The sequence below is a fragment of the Melospiza georgiana genome, chromosome 2 (genome assembly GCF_028018845.1).
Source record: "Melospiza georgiana isolate bMelGeo1 chromosome 2, bMelGeo1.pri, whole genome shotgun sequence".
Taxonomy (NCBI): Eukaryota; Metazoa; Chordata; class Aves; order Passeriformes; family Passerellidae; genus Melospiza; species Melospiza georgiana.
Window position 1 is genome coordinate 67,939,295 of NC_080431.1, and position 17,835 is coordinate 67,957,129.

The window sequence follows — 17,835 nt, forward strand, 5'->3', positions numbered from 1 at the left end:
TATATGGAGTGTTACAGGGCGTAGATAATTTTCCCAAAGACATCAGTGATCAAAGGGCTGGGAAGCCTGCCATACGAGGAAAGGGTAAACATGAACTAGCAGTGTGCCCAGGTGGCTAAGGCCAATGGCACTCTGGCCTGTGTCAAGAATGTGTTACAACCAGGATTAGGGCAGTGATTGATTGTCCCTCTGTACTCAGCACTGCTGAGGCCACACCTCAAGTGCTGTGTCCTGCTCGGGGTCCCTCACTACAGGAAAGACATTGAGGAGTGTGTCCAGGGAGCTGTGGAAGGGTCTGGAGCGTAAATCCTAAGATGAGCAGCTGAGGGAGTCAGGGTTGTTTAGCTAGGAGAAAAGGAGGTTCAGGAGGGACCTTCTTACTCTCTACATCTGCCTGAAAGGAGGTTGTAGCAAGATGGGCGTCGGCATCTTCTCCCAGGGATCATGTAGCAGTATGAGAGGACATAGCCTCACACCCTTGACTGTGCCAAGGGACATTCAGCTTGGACATTAGGAGGAAATTCTTCACAGGTAGGGTTGTTAAACTTTGGAATGGGCTGCCCAGAGAGAGAGGTGGTGGTGTCACTGTCCCTGGAGGTGTTTGAAGAAAGGCTGGACATGCCACTTAGTGCTGTAGTTGACAAGGTGGTGATGCATCAAAGTTTGGGCTTGGTGGTCTTAGAGATCTTTTCCAAGCTAAAAGATTCCGTGATTCTCTGATTCTGTGAATTGGGTTTGTTCAGCTGTGAGAAAAGAAGGCCTAGGGGACACTTCATCACTGGTTTCCACTATTTAAGGGTGACTGCAAAGAAGATGGAAATGTGGAAAAGGCAAGGGATAATGAGTACAAGTTACTCCTAGGGAGATTCTGATTAGACACAAGAGAGAAATATTCCACAATGAGAAAAATCAGCCATTGGCATTATTGCCCAGATCACTGCTGGACTCATCACTGTCGAACACTTTTAAGATTCATCTGGACATGGTGCTGGGTCATCTGGTCTAACTGTGCTTTTGCCAGGGAAGGTTGGACTGGATAGTCCATGAGGTTCTTCCCGTCCTGGAATTCTGTGATTCTGTGATAAAAGCCTATACGCAAATTTCCAATTCTTGGAATAAAGTACATGCTTAGAGACATCCTTGAGTATTTTAAATGAGTTGGAATTGGCAATACTTTAAATCTTTTTTTATGTTTACAACCTGTATAGGTCAAGATTTTTTGTGCATTTTGTGATTTCTGCCATTTAGAACTTACATAGAGATATTTTTGTTCTTTTACCTCTGATACTTAGTTTCTTAATGCTGGCCTTGAGTTAAATGCAGACTTGCTATATTATTTAATTAACATGAGAAACACTGAAATTTTACAGGATATTAATGATAAGCTTCCAAAAATTACTATATTAATTAAATTATACTTACTTCTTAGGGAAGTACACCTGTCTTCCATTGAATGTCACTGAGTGGCAACCATATAGATAAAAGTGTAATATTTTATTATATGAACAACAGTTCCATTTTTCAACCCTAAATTCAAAGCAATATCAAACCCCTGAAATTTTGAAAGAAATTTTAAATCAGTAGTAAGTAAATTATAGGATAGCAACCAATAGCACTAATAATTTATTTCCATATATGGACTGTTTCGTTTTTCTTAATCTATAGAAGGAATGTATCAATAAAAATATGCATTTCACAGTACTGTGTTTGTAATTTTTTTTGAAAATATTAATTGTCTTTGGGCTTTATAACCTCATAACTTGAGACATTAATCTATCCCCTTTCTAATCTTAAACCTAATAGGATAGCAGGTAGCTGGATCAGATCCTGGAATAAACAAGTGCTCAACTCTTTTATTTATTATGAGTGAATCTGTAATTTTTTCAGGCTGATTATCACAGATTCCTTGTTCAGCTGTATTGCTGAATGACTGTGTCCTTCATTGTTTCAATCAGCTTTCAGTCCGCAGTGCAGTGATTACATGCAGAAAAAGGTGAACTAATTTTCCAGGTAATATTTTCTGAGGTAGGATCAAAGGGTTTATTAAAACCAAGATGTGTTCCTTCTGCTTTGCTGCTTTCTCTATGTTGTATACACCCTCCTAAGGTGTGCACGGCTTCTTTTTCTACACAAAAAGCAAGAGCAGAGTGACCTTAAAGTAAGGGCCATTGTGTTCTGTCAAGAATAATACATCATTGATGCTTTTCACCTCATTACAGGGTAAGGAGAAGGGTAGTGAGATGTTAAACTTCTACTGGAAACCCAGTCCTTTTATTATAAATTGTCTACCATCAGTAATGTCTAATTGTCTGTATGATTCTGTATACCTAGCTAAAAAAATATTAAAATACAGAATTAGGTAGTAAGGACAAAATCATAATATATTTGATAGTGGGATTAAACAGATTTTTTAAAATGTTTTCTAGGTACATTCTAGAACACAAACACTATAAACATGCTATTCGTAATAATCAAGGGTAGGGGAACAGTGAGTATGAAGAAACTGCTTGAGTGGTTAGCTGTGTTAAAGTGAGGTAATGACAATGTTACCAAAAATTTTGTGCTGTGTAAATATGCACAGACATATAGTATTAAGAAGTATATATTATAGTATTAAGAAAAACAGTTGTCAGAGTGGATTGGTATTATTTACCCATTATGGGACTAAGGGGAGACATTTACTTATCTTACAGCAAAGCTTACCTGCTTTGTAAACAGCAAATGAAAAACTAAGCTATTGTCAAATCTCCATTGTTTTCCTTATGTTCTTTAGAGTTTTTATTAATTTGATGTGGTCTCCTTTGTTGTAGATGGGAAAGTTTGCTGCGAGTTATTAATAGTCACCTCTCTTGTAGATAGGTAACAAGTGGAGTTGTTTTACTGATGGCTGTTAAGCAACATAATTAGCAATAAACACACGAGCAGTTCTGCAAACCAGTGTGACATTAATTCTGATACATTTAGTTACTTGGAAACAGGGGTACTTATTAACTACTAACATTTCCATGTGATAACTATTCTGTTTGGTTTCTTTCTTTACTTGTTCTCTGAACTGTAAAAGTATCTGAAGCCATTATTTCTGAAAATACTTGAAATCATTATTTATGAACTATCAAATGCATTGTTACTTCTGTTTTCCTTCATGCCTACACAATACTTAGTGGGAAATTCCCAGCAAGTTTATGACTATGTATAGGTTTGTTATGATAAAAATTGGCTCTAGGTCTTTCAGCATAATAAATTGTCTATTCTTTTGTGGGTTTTTGTTTTGCTTTTTTTTCCTTGGTTCAGCTGTAACATAAGATGCAACTTTGTGTTTGGGTCTTTACTAAGAAATTTCAAATTAGAAATATTTTTATTCTTACCATAAGTGGTAAAATGAGCATATGATTGTTGTGGCACTTTATACTAATCTAATTAAACCTGCAGTTAAGTTAGTGGGAATATGAACCCTGAATGTCATTGCATGGTGAGTGTTACTGTTTTTGCCATCACCCCTGTGTCTATTTCTATTCCCCTGTCATGTAAATCAGGCCATAAGTATCAGTATTTTTATTGCATTTTTTGACCTTTTTCCCTAAGACAAACTTGTTTGGCAGAACTAAAGATCTAGCAGGGTTTTCATCATCTTTGAGGATCTATTTAAAGCAAATAACCATACTAATGTATCTGTGCTTATTTTGGGAAGGCAGTTCAGCTATTAATTTGTTTCAATTAGTGTTGTTCATATCACTGTAGTATGGAAGTAACAATTAAAAATACTGAGACAGGGAAATTATCCTTTAGGAAATGAAATATCTTCTAAGAGTTTACAGTATTTGTCGGTCTTTCACTCATCCCCCTGGGCCCCAAAATAAGATTCAGCCATGACACTGAAATGCTCTTAGGGAACTGGAGGAGAGGAGTTTCTATGTGTAGTAATTAATTACTAACATTTTTGGTTTTGAATATTAGGGAGTAAAAGAAGCAGTATCTTTAATTGACATTGAATAGAAACTGAATTGTAGAGCCAGCTGGCTCAGCTGTTGGCATATGACAGAACAGCGGGAATCGAACCAGAAAACCCTTTATGAGGTTACTGTAACCTGGAATTCATGGCAATAATTTTAATGGGTGGGTGCTGTTCATCCCTTAGTAAAAGGAGCAGGATACAGAGGGAGAAGGTCTAAAGAATTTTCCATTATCATTTTTCAATTACATTAATAGTCAAAAAATAGAAAATTTATTCTGAAGACAGCTCTGGTTTCCTTGTATAGATTAAAAGTCTATTCCAACATTATTGGAAAATACTAATGTTCTTGGTTAACTCTTTCTAACAGATCAATTTTTTTTTTCAGGTCGAAAATTGAAAAAGTTTAACAAAATTAAGGTTGTGAGAACATTAGATGTTGCACTCCAGCAGCCAGCAGCCCTTCAAGATGAAAGCCAGGCTCTAACCCAAAGGCTGTCCTTTTCTCCAAATCAAGAAATACAGTTTGTTCCCCCAATGATAAGCGTTTTACGAGGCATTGAGCCAGAAGTTGTCTATGCTGGTTATGACAATACAAAACCCGAAACACCAAGTTCCTTGCTGACCAGTCTGAATCATCTTTGTGAGAGGCAACTTCTTTGTGTAGTCAAGTGGTCTAAATTACTACCAGGTAATATAATTTCTTATATGTAGTGAATTGTATTTAAGCAAATATTTCATGAGAGGAGCAGTCTAAAGATAATACTATTGACTACCTGTTAATTCTTTACAAATTCTGAAATTATTAAGCTTTCCCTTATCAGATAATTTAACTAATCAAATGTATTTTAATAGGGAAGCACATTTGAAAGAATCCATCTAAATATTTAGATTCACTCCAAGTAAGCACAGGAGCTCCGACAGTTCCTGTATGTGATTGTAATTACAGCCTTTCTTCTGTTTATTCATTTGATATAAAAAAGGTTGTATATTTGCTTATTCTTTATTCTTCTTATTACTAAAATTAATTTTTGAAAGCACCAAAAAGTAAAATTTTTATAAATAATACCAATTAGAAGTAAGCTGCTCACAAACAGACTGGTAATAAGAAGTAATTGAATTTATGAAGATCCACAACTGGATTGAAAAAAAAGATCCATTTTGTATATTTATGTGTGCTGTATGGTGATAGGGATCATCATCGTCATCCTGGGATATGTAGAAATCAATATATTGAGGAGAAAGCCTGGAAAATAGTCTCATGTGAGCTCAGTTTGACACCGCTGCTGCAGAAAGCAGTAGTCTCAATCACTGCTCTTCCCATTGCATTTGGCACTTAACAGACCTCTTGAGTGAATTGATTCATCTCACCAAATGGGAGGAAAAGAAACCTTGTTTTAGCCCTCTGTGTTTCCTGATGTCTTCATGAACTGAACCAGTTCACTGAGGAGGAGCATGAGTGCCGAAGCTTGCTTGAAGGAGGTAACAGGACCACACAATGAGGATCAGGAGTGCTCCTTTCAGTGGCAGGAAGCTATTAGTTTCACTCAGATAATTCGTGGCAATCTTTAAATTTTTCAAACAGCAAAAGCGATCAAACACAAGCTCACAACTGAATATGGTTCTCTTAAGTTGAATGCAAGAAAGGTGCTCATATTGGATGTTTTTGTGTGACAGCTGCATCTTATGGTAAGAACACTGATGTTCAAGCTATTGACATTCAATGAGAGTTGGCTACAGTGATGATGTTACAAACTGTCATATTTTTACCAAAGGAAAAAGATATACATTCCTATCCTCTGAAACAGTCATTTTTGGTAAAATAAATTTTGGTGTGAACATTTCAAAATACTGGATGAGAACAAAAAGACAAGAGGTTAACTAAGATAGGCAGTTATTACCCAAGCATTGGAGAGCTACATCCCCAAAACTGCTTGTCTTTCTAGGTGTTCTCAGTTTGATAGCTCAGATTTGTAATCTCAAAACACCTACTTAGCTGCTGTCTAAATGAGAATGATGAAATATTTTATCTTGAATTTCATTTCCAGGTTTTCGGAATTTGCATATCGACGATCAGATAACCCTTATCCAGTATTCCTGGATGAGCCTAATGGTGTTTGCCATGGGATGGAGATCATACAAGCACGTCAGTGGTCAGATGTTGTATTTTGCACCAGATCTGATTCTAAATGAGTAAGTAGAATGCTCCCATGAATAACATGTTGAACTTTTATGTGCCAATGGGAATGTGACTCCATTGAGGCTAAGATTTCATTCATTATTTGTTCTGTTTCAAAATTAATGGCCAAGTCCTCTGACCATATCAAAGTTTAGTATCTTTGGGAGTGGTTTTGTGGGAACCTCAACTATTCTGTGTACATGGTCAAGCAAAAGCAGTTCAAACAGAATTTTAATTATCTAAGAAAAAAAAAATCATGCTGTCAGAAGATTTACTTCAATTTTTATGAATAAGTCATGAGTTAATGTTTACTAAATGGGACTGAGTGTGGGTTTTTTCGTTGTTTTTGTTTGGGTGTTTTTTGCAAATAGTTTGCCTAAAATCTAAATGCTCAGTAAAAAAAATACTTATCAAGTAGGAATTTTAATATAAGGGAAAAATTATATGAGACTGCTCTTTTCTGCTGGGGGATGGCAGAGGCTTTTTGGCTTGGATTTTCCTTCGCTATGCTTCTTAATTTAGATAATCATCATTTCAGTCTTTGTCAGTTTTCCAGCTCCGCAAATTAATATTGTCAGACTTGTAATTTTATATTCTTTTGTTATAGTACATGGGAGGTTGCCAGGAACAGTAAAACATAATTTAATCCCTATATTTATTTTTCCTTAATAAATTTTTCTCCCTTTTTTTTTCTTAAAATACTAAAAGAACTGTTATGAAGCAAGCTCAAAGAAAAACAGGTATTTTGTAAGACATGTTGTTTAAGGATTAAGGGGTGGATTTGCAGAAGATCTGGACACCTGATTTTAAAATCTATAGATGTGCAAGATCCTCCCAGTGAAGTTCTTTGTAGAAGATATTCAGTAGAGCCGACCCTATAGCTCCTGACCTTTTCTGTTTCAAATGACTGTAAATCACTGTGAGGTTGTTGAGTAATGAATTCTTTCCTGTCCCATTTTTATTAATTGTGCTGTACAAATTGAAATACTTAGAAGTGATGAGATTGAATTAATTTCTGACTGTATTGTTGTCCCAGCATAGTCTTATACATCTTATGGTTACATTCAGAAGAAACACAGAGTGAGTTGATAGCTTTAAGCAGTAATGTCATGTCCTTGGAGTATCACCCCGCTTGTGCACCACTGCTGACGGCTTGTGAAGAAGACTTTAAGTACTTTCTTTGGGAATGGTGTTAAGATTTATGAACCCTGATTGTAATCCACCAGAGACATCCAGAGACAGATTCTTATTATCAACTCAGGATCATCTATGCGGGGTGCTGACAACATATTCCTCTCTTGGTTGTAGAACATCTCACTCATCAGGGTCATACTAGAGATGTTATAAACAAGGAGATATAAAAAGTGAACGATGCACTGAATCATATCTGCAACTATTTATTGGAAACAAGTTAGCTTTTAGATCAGTAAAATGTAAACAACTTTATCTATGATGATGTCTAAGTTTGTACTTTAATGTTCACCTTAAGCAAGGGTAACTGCTGAACTTTGCCAAAAAAGTTAGCTGTCCTGGTCATGCATCCCCATGACTTTAGCTGAGCTGGACCAAACCCTCTGTGGCTGCACTGTCAGACAGATGAGTTTATATGCCTGAGAGGTGCCCCAGATAAAGCCATTCATTAGCGGATAGAGATGATCCCTGACATGACTCACCATGCAGGAGTGCAGGCACTAATGCCAGAATCACAGGAGTGTGTGCCTAGAGGTAGAAGGAGATAATAGAAGGTCCTTTTGCAGGGGCAACACTCACCATAGTTGTTTCATAATTACCAGGAAACCACAATCAAAGCTTGTGTCACAGCCATTCTATCATTTAGTGAACTGAGTTGTAATGCTTCTAGGGAAGTATGTGTTTGGTAGCATCAATTTCAGACCAAGAAAGCCAGTAGTGCTAGTTAGACAAAGATTTCTTTGTGTTAACACCCTGCAAGGACTTACCGTTCTTGTATTTTGCAGTGTCTGAAAATTTGAGTAAGAACAACATTTAAGCTGCTAAACCCTAAAAGCTGCTATTGCTCTTCATAGATAGTAATTAAGAAGAGATGCTACCAAAAAGGAATAGAAAAGGAGATTTAAAGTAGATGAAGAAACAAGTCTATTCAGGTCTAAAAGATTAAATTTCTATGGTTATGTCATGTAAGAGCTGGTACAGATATCAGATGTTGAACAACATTGAAATAACTTTCATTCAAGCTGACAGTAACACTTTGACAAGAAAAAAATTCAATGCATTGAAAAAATCTTTTTTAAATGGAAAATATCCTGTTTTGTTTGCTGAGGTCACTACCTGCAGTCAGGTTGGAATGCTGATCTGAACTCACTAACAGGTGGGCAAGCAAAATTTAATCTTCTGGTTATTGTACCTAATTCATCTGGATTGTGTTGCCACCTTTTAAAATCAGTCCAAATTATTGGATCATCAGGTTAATATGCAATGAATTCAGTCTAGATTAGAAACTTTGTAATGCTACCATTGCAGTCATTTCAGTTGGAAATTTGTCCTACTAAGTATATGCAGTAATATATACTCAATATACCAAAATCACAAAGAGAAAAGTGGTATCAAAGTGCTGCAAAAAACCCCACAGTTTTATGTATTTCTGTGTGATTTGTTCTGGTTACTTCTGTGGGAGTTCAGGAAAGGTTGTATTAATGTCTCCATGTACTTAGCATGTAACATTTTAACTGTTTCTTTAATGGCATAACATGCTACAGAGTAATATCATTGCTGCTAGAAGTACCAGGCTAGAGTTGCTACAAAGTATCTTGATACAGATATTTTTGGAAATCCTAAGAATAAGCTTTTCTATAGACTTTCAGATTTGTCTTCAGTTCTGTGCTTTGAAACCTTTACGGAGATAGACAAATCTATTGACTTCTAAAATAAGATAGTACTTCACATTATTCATCAGGGTATTTTTAATTAGTAAATTCCCTTTATTTTTAGTGGTTAGAGTTCAGCTTTGATAATTTTTGGTTTCTTTTCTGGACAGCAGTAACAGATTTAACATCCAAAATAATAGCACATTCATTGCAATAAAAAACTAGCATAGGAACAAAAATAATCAGAAAATTGTTTACGTGTATAAGCTTATCTTTAATTTTTGTAATGTGATAAACTGCTAATAAGACCTTTCTTTCGAGCAGTTAGTACTGGAGACATTCTTTGTCTTTGTTTACATGTTTTTTAATTTATTTTTTTAAACTTTTCTGGGTGTAAGACAGAGGATGAAAGAATCATCGTTCTATTCCCTGTGTCTATCCATGTGGCAACTCCCACAGGAATTTGTCAGACTTCAAGTAAGCCAAGAAGAGTTCCTGTGTATGAAAGCACTGTTACTTCTCAACACAAGTAGGTTCTTTTATTTCTTTTTAACACATCACTACTAAAAGGGTTTTGAACCATGTTGTTTAACTTGACAACTTGACAATCACTAAGCTCTATGGCTTCACAAATGGAACTGTCCTAGATGGAATGTTAGTATTGTAAGACTAAAAATATTTTTTCTAATGTTTATAAAGAACAAAGAATTTGTGATTCATTGTTGGTTTTATTGTACTGGGGAAATGTTGGATCCCTTTTGACATATGGCCATACTGTGTTACACATTTTCAAAACAATTGTGCAGTATTTCTGTGTGGAAACATCGGTTCAAGTGACTCTACACAGATTTAAAAATCTCCAACCAAATCAAAACAATCTTAAAAGTATTATAACACATTTAAAAATATTTAATAAATTATCAAGACTGAGGGCTTTATCTTGACCAAGATCTTAAAGCATGTTTGCTGAGATTTAGGGAAGTGGCCATGACAAACAATATAAGCAGTTATTCAGCTTTTTATAGTTATAAATAGGTGAAGTTTAGCACAGATATAAACAAATGGAAATGTTTTTCTTTGGTTTGTTTCTCTGGAAACAAAATCTGTGGTCACTTAATTATACGCATCTTTTCAAGAATGCAGCATACAGCTGCATTCCCCATTACATAGGAAATGTGACTGCTCGTGAACTTATCTTCCAAAATCTTCTCTGAAATACTAAAATTTGCATCTGCTAAGGCCATAATTGTTAGTTATGAATCCCCAAATAAATTTTTTTTAAAGTTATACAGGTGCTGTTAGACATGACAATAAGCACTTTTGAAAAATATAGTGGAAAGAATGTAAAAGTTTTGTTCTCAACACACAAAGGGGTCAGAGGAGAGATGTGCAAATCCTGCATGACCTGCTTCTTTGTTTTACAAAGTTTAGTTAATTGATAAGGAATTAAAATTTAGTCCCTCTCAATCTGTTCATGCCTGGTATTTGCATAAACCCATTTGTAAAAAAAAAAAAAAAAAAAAAAAACAAAAAAAAACAAACAAAAAACTGGTCTCAGCAGAGAGTAAGTTTAAAAAGATATGAACATGGAAATTACTAAAAGAATGGCAATATTCCATACACTCTGCTAAAGCAGTAAAGGTAATGTGGATAAAAATCTAAAAGTCCTGATATAACTCCAGCTGCTTTGTTAGAATATTAATGTATTTTTTTTTTCAATGCTTTCCCCCTTGTTTTCATCCCAAATAAACTCTTTTCTATCTTCTAAAATTTCAGTTAAATTTAGATAAATTTGTGACAAATTTGTGATAAATTTCAGCTATCTCTGTTCCAGAAAGTTCATATCAAATTCAAAAAAGCATGACAGTGTTGGTCCAATCCCTCTAATTTTTGAGTGCATCAATTTAATGGAATTCATCCAGTTACCTTTCTTTATCAACTGCATTGCATTCAGAAACTATTTTTTTAAGATGATATGTTTTGTATATGCAGGAAATCACTTAAAAAAAAAAAAAAAGTATTTCTACCTGTTCTGATGAGTTTTGCTTTTTGTTCTCTCCTGCATTTATTGTCTTATAGGAAAAAACAATTTGTCAGATCTTTGGGAAAAGAAACACACCTAATACTTGTTGCTGAGACATTTAGTAAACATTCGGTACTGTATAAATATAATTCCACAAAAGTATTTTCAAAAAGCCATATAACCTTGTTGTTGTTTTAAGGTGTTTCAAGACTACTTTTATTTTAGTCATGATGTTCATCTTAATCCACTTCAACTGTGAAAGTACAGCCATTTCAATCTTACGTGTACTAACAGTAAATCAAATCTAATCCTTTAGTCTCTCATTGTGTCTTCTGTTCAATTATTTACATGAACTGTTTTTGACATTTTTAGATTATTCCAAAGCAGCAATAATTTGAAATAAACTGAGTGTCAATCTCAATACATTTCTAATTTTGAATGGACCTCCAGCCTAAGTTTTAGCATTATATTTGATTTCACAGTTTTTTCTTTGAGTTGGCTGAGGCTTAAATGTAATGCTCTCCAGACTTCTGATTTAAAGGAGTTTCTAAATCTTGTTACATAAGAGTTTGGCTCGGTTTGTGCCACTGCATAAAAGTATCCTCATTCTTGACACATGTTCAGGGAAGGGAGCAGCTCAAATAGATAGCTACAAGGAACATTGGTCATTAGGTGGGAATGTGTCTTTTTGCAGAATTCAGAGGAAAAATGCCATTCATTGATGGAAGATAACTTCAAAATTAATTTGCAGGGGAAATATAAAGACTTAATTGCTGGTTTAGAGATGTAAGTCAAGGGTAACTTCCATCTGACCCTAAACTCCATCAGAGCCACTTTATATGAAAACGTTCCTTAGTTCTCTGTAAAAGAAATATCCACAATAATCCAGGCTTTGAAAATTAAACTATTCTTTTTCCATGACACTTATCACTAGTAGCCACTAACAGGCTCTTTTCTCAGTGTTCTCTCCATGGCCTCAGTTTTATTCTCACACCTGACCTTTAAGAGAAGAAGGAGTTCAACCAGTTTCTCCTCCTTGCTCATTCTTCTAAAAAGCTGTTCACCTTTAAGTCTCTGATCAGTTCTATTAAGTGAAAGAGGTTCAAACAGGAGGTCTGAGCCCTGGCAGCTTTACTGTCTGCACTGCTTTAGAGCTGTTAGTTCATTCCTTGACTCCATTTTGAAGCACTCCAGCTAGATCTCTCTACCACAGATTTGCTGTGAAGAGGGCAGACCCTCAGCAGGGTAAGCATGCATCAGTCCATAACGTGTTTCCCCAAAGACAGGAGTGGCTCTTTAAGCCCTTTTTTCCCCCAGCTAACACATGTAACCGAAGCTTAGGGATATTTCTAGTCATAAGGCAGTTAGCAAAATGAACTGATTGCTCCTGGTATATCCTTTTAACTAATTTTATCACTGGTTTTGGAGTAACTCCTGAAGGGGAAGAAGTACCTGGCACATAATAATGAATTGCACTGTACAGCATGAAATACTGTAAATTTTTCCTGTACTTGAAATTTCAGTGCCTTTAGAGTAAATTGTAGCCCAGCTGATTTGGTGTTTTTTTTTTAGTTCCTTTGGAAGGTCTAAGAAGTCAAAGCCAATTTGATGAGATGAGAACAAGCTACATCAGAGAACTGGTGAAGGCAATTGGTTTGCGCCAGAAGGGCGTTGTGGCCAACTCACAGCGTTTCTATCAGCTTACAAAACTGATGGATTCCATGCATGATGTAAGTTGATTTGTTAATGCTTTCTGCTCTTTATGTGAGAAGGAATTTCCTAAAAGTAATTCTATGGAAGGGAATCATCAGCAGTGCTAAACAACAGAAGAACAAACAAAAAACTCCCTTATTGTGTATATTTGTGTGAATAGATAACTCTATATTCAACATCAGTATTTGTATTGTGCACATATTTTATGGTATACCACATCAAAGTATTTGTGAAACATGCATTAGAGTGCTACCATTTTGTTTAATTTTTAGTGTATTATAACCAGTACAATTGTGGGCTTTGGTAGGGGTGGTGTATATGTGTGTGTGAGCACGTGTATACTTGTTCAGGAGAATAGTGTGAGGTAGAGGCAATTCAAGTTGCAAAGTCAGACTACTAAGAATTAGTGAAAGGCAACCAAGATTGGATTTCCAACCTTAGTTCAACTGGTTTTATGTGGGTATTCTGTACCACTTTTTCAGTATCTGTCTAGGTTTAGAAATGGAGTAATCTATGACAATTCTAGATACCATACCTTGGACTCTTGAGCTCAGTGTTGGTTGTGAGGAACTCCTAAGGAGTTCAAGGTGGACAGGACTTTTGCATCTTTTTATTCTTCAGAACTCAGCAAATCTGCATTTTATTTTAATTCAATCTATTCCTTTTAAATGCATACAGTAAAATAATCTGTGAGGAAGAGAAAGAGGGAGAAAGGCTTGCTGCAAAGTAACAAAGTGGTATTTGATCCATGGAGTATTTTCATTCAAGTCCTGTTTCAGCTCAGGTTGGTAAGGTGGTGGGAGATACAAGGAAAAGAAAAATCATCATGCTGGAGAGATTGTGTGATGTTAAAGCCTAAGGTATCAGAAATAGTCCAATATTTAACAACATAATGGTCACTGGTCTGAAATAAAAATTGGAATCTCTCAGGGAGGCTAGAAGAGATGTAATAATCATGTGTTGAGCAGTTGCTTTCAAGGGATTAGAGTCTGTGGAGTTCAGTGTTTGCAGCATACACTGATATGATCATAATGAAAACCATATCAAAGCTCTCAGGTAAGTAGTAAATGCTGCCTCTCAGAGCAGTATTTAAATAGCAGGTAGTGACCAAAGCACACACATGAATGTGAGAATAAGATATAAGGTTGAAAGCTTGTTAAGTAGTTGCCATTGCTTGTCACATACATCTTGAGTGAGGGTGATACTACTTTGTAATATTAGTGAAGCAGTGGTTTTATATGACTTGCCATAGCTATATGTATGGTTTTTGCCATTAATAGGGTCTGACAAGTACCCTCATTTTCAAGAAAGGACAGGGTAAGGTATAGAATGATGTGAGCTGATGAATGTGTAAGTGGTTGACAGCATGTTTATGTGGCTGCATTACTGTTAGCCTGATTGATCATGTTTGTATTTTATCAAATCCAGCTGGTGAAACAGCTCCATCTCTTCTGTTTGAACACATTTCTCCAGTCCCGAGCACTGAGCGTTGAATTCCCTGAGATGATGTCAGAAGTGATTGCTGCACAGCTACCCAAGATTCTAGCAGGGATGGTGAAACCTCTTCTCTTTCATAAGAAGTGAAATGTCTTTTCTCTTATCACAGAGATGATACCTGGGTCATTTTATGTTTGTTTATTTTGGTCAAGATTTTGCAATGTCAGGACTTCAGCATATTTGACATACTTACCCTGCCGACTGCTTTATACCTGTAACATACACAAGCCATTCAAGCTTGATGTACATATTGTGAGTTCCTGATTCCTTAACTGCAAAAATCACAACAGTCATAAGAAATGTTTTGTAAACTTGTCTAAGCTGCTTTTTAGATTTGCATATGAATGACAGTGAATAGACTTTCCAGATTTCTAACAACAGTTATACATTTTTCTTACACATTGTACACTCTTGAATTTCTGGTGTGACACGGTGCAAAATTTTTACTTTAGCACATTGTGTGCATGGGTACATGTGGGCACGTGCATAATGTGGGATTTCGGAGGAATTAAAATAAATATTGCCCACATTTTCTTACAGATATTTTACTTTTTATTACTGCAATGCCATCAGAAATAAATAATGTGCTAGGCACACAGTGTACATTCATACTCACATCTGTGGTCATGTTGCATTGAAACTCTTGATCCAGCATACTGTTTTCTGCATCATTCAGTGGAGCTCTTCTTCAAAAATCAGAAAGTTTAGGAAAATTTCAGTGTGTATTACACCAGAAGTAATGTGTATGCAAACCCACTAAGCTTTGGTTTGTGTTATTTTTCCTTAAAAGTTCAGCACTTACTAAGGCTAAATCACTTAGCTGTAATCCTAAATTCATCAACTCTTACATTCTCTATTTCAGAAGCTTTAAATAGAGATGTTTTCACTGACTGCAACTCTTAATAATCTTAATGTTTTGAATTCCAATGCTGAACACTCAATCAGCCATTAGCATCAAATTATAGTGAGATCAGATGCAAAAAGAAATGGAAAATATGACTGCAAACATTTTGATACACATCAGACTCATTTCAGTATGATTTACTGGAGCTACATATTTTCTATTTTAAAAGCACACCATTATAAATGGAGTAACTGTAAAAAAGGAATTGGACTCAATTAGCTTTATATTCATGTTTTACCATAGAAATGAATATTCAACTAAAAAATTACAATGTGGTGATTTTTGTTCCTTTGATACGGTTATGAAGCAACTCATGCATTTAAGGCAGTAAATTGTAGATATATTCAAAAAACAGAGAAACAGATAAACCTTAAGAAGAATTTATGAGTGTATTAAAATATGACAGATTTTGCCAGACATTACAAATTATATGTAAACATAGGAAATTGTGAGTCTTGTTTGGATACTTCTGGCCTTATGCTTTTGCTTTTGCCCATGGCTTGTTAGATGTCCCCATTGTGTGCCTGTGTCCTGCTGGTGATGTGTAGCTTGGTCTGTACAGACATATCCTTGTCACATGGACAAAGGCCCCTGGAATACAAGTTCAGTATCCCCAGCTAAATCAGGGTACCCCTCATTAAAAGTATAAGTGATGTTGCTTGTTGGTAAAAATTACATCTTGGTTCTTGAAAAAACTGCGGACAACTGACAAGTACAGGAATGTCTCAAGGTGTCCTTACTGGTCATAATTTCCTAAAGCCAACGAAGAAGAATCTACATTACAACTGGGAATAAGAGCATTTTTGAGATCCCCACATATCAATACAAAACCCACTAGAGCTGGTGCAAATGTGTGACCCTAGACAGACTTCTGTGTTAGTTGACAAGGTTTGTCATTTCTAACTGCCCAGGAAAGCAATGTCTTTGATATTCCATACAGTCTGACTTTAACTGTGATCCTTAAAGCAATTATGTTTTAATAAATAGCACAAAATTCTTTATTTCTACATTCTGAATTTTTTTTTCTTTATTTTGTGTTTGCAGTCAGTAAATGTGATTTTCAGTAAAAAAAATCCATTTCAGTCATTCCACTTTCATGTAACAACTGTATTTCTATGCATTCTTTTGGAACTGAAGTATTGCCACATGATTTACCACCGAGTAAGCAGACCGTCTATGTTACTGTTTAGATTAAACTGATAACAGAAACTTCCCACAGTAAAAATTACTCCTCACCATGCTAATTTTGAAATTAGACGACAGATCAGGCAGTATGTTTGCCTTAGGAATGCATGAATCTGCCTACATCTGTGTTTTACTCAATCTCTAAGTGGCTGACATGTCACCGTGTCCCATGAACTTGGCAGATTAGTCTGAAATGCACTATATTAGCCTCAAAGGCATAATCAAAAAGGAAAAAAAGATACCTTTTGGGAATAGATGACAAAGCTTAAAAACATTCTCAAATTGTATTTCTGAAAGGCCTCTAACTCACAGAAAAAATTCCCAAAAGTTCGTGGCCATGATGAATTCCCTGCACAAGATAGAATGATTGGGGAATTGTGTCTGCTATAAGTCTGAAAGTCCTGTGATCATTATGTGGTTGTATGAAGTTTGGGAAAAAAAAAACAGTGATAAACCCAGATTATAAGATGGCCTTTAATGTCCATTTTGATATTGTCATTTGCTCTGGGTTATGTAGAGACTGTGAATAGTGGAAAGGGACCTGGGGGTGCTGGTCAGCAGTGGATGAGCATGATCCAGAGTGTGCCCAGGTGGCCCAGAAGGCCGATGGCATCCTGGCCTGGCTCAGCCAGGTGTGGCCAGCAGGAGCAGGGCAGGGACCGTCCCCCTGTACCCAGCACTGCTGAGGCCACAGCTCCAATCCTGTGCTCAGTTCTGGGCCCCTCAGTGCCAGAGAGACATTGAGGGGCTGGAGCGTGTCCAGGGAAGGGCAGCGGAGCTGGGGAAGGCTCTGGAGCACAAGTGCTGTGAGGGGCAGCTGAGGGAGCTGGGGGTGTTCAGCCTGGAGAAAAGGAGGCTCAGGGGGCCCTCAGCACTCCCTGCAGCTGCCTGACAGGAGCGTGCAGCCAGGTGGGGTCAGCCTCTTCTCCTGGGTAACAACTGGTAGCAGGAGAGGATGTGACCTCAGGCTGTTCTAGAGGAAGTTCAGGTTGGATATCAGGCAGAACTTCTCCATTGAAAGACTGGTTAAGCATTGGAAGGGGCTGCCCAGGGAAGTGTTGAAGTCACCATCCCTGGAAGCGTTCAAGAGATGACTGAACTTACTTCTGTGGTTTAGTTGACAAGGTGGAGATCAGTCAAAGCTTGGACTCAATGGCCTTGGCAGGTCTTTTCCAAACTAAATGATTCTGATTCTGTGAACATTGATCAGTACACCTGATTTCTTCCTTCCCTACAGAAATCTTGTGTACTATGACTTTTCAATCCTGCAGCAATGTTCAGAGAGGAATTACTTGATTTTTTTTACTGAGTACAAGGTTTTATAGTTGTGTGTGCCTATGTCCTTTAACAGTTTTTTAAAGAGCAAAGCATTTTGGACCTGAGCTTTACAAATAGGTCTAAATAGACATCTTGTAGTGCTTCTCAATATATTGAGTAAGGCAGAATGCTGGATCTTCTTATGGTGTGTTTATACACTAGGAATAACAGGTCTCAGCAGATGGACTTGTCTTATTTTCTGACATTTAGGATGTGCCTGACTAC

The 17,835-nt window shown here is 36.5% G+C and overlaps 1 protein-coding gene across 1 annotated transcript in view; it reads left to right on the forward strand.

Annotated features, from left to right (window-relative positions):
- The window catches only part of PGR (progesterone receptor), a 30,076-nt gene extending 15,225 nt beyond the window's left edge, over window positions 1-14,851 (forward strand). The window contains exons 4-8 of the mRNA XM_058018487.1: window positions 4,338-4,640; window positions 5,998-6,142; window positions 9,370-9,500; window positions 12,567-12,724; window positions 14,136-14,851. Of these exons, the coding sequence (XP_057874470.1) occupies window positions 4,338-4,640; window positions 5,998-6,142; window positions 9,370-9,500; window positions 12,567-12,724; window positions 14,136-14,291 (893 nt within the window). The 3' untranslated portion in view covers window positions 14,292-14,851. The remainder of the gene's footprint in view (window positions 1-4,337; window positions 4,641-5,997; window positions 6,143-9,369; window positions 9,501-12,566; window positions 12,725-14,135) is intronic.
- Window positions 14,852-17,835: the final 2,984 nt, after the last annotated feature.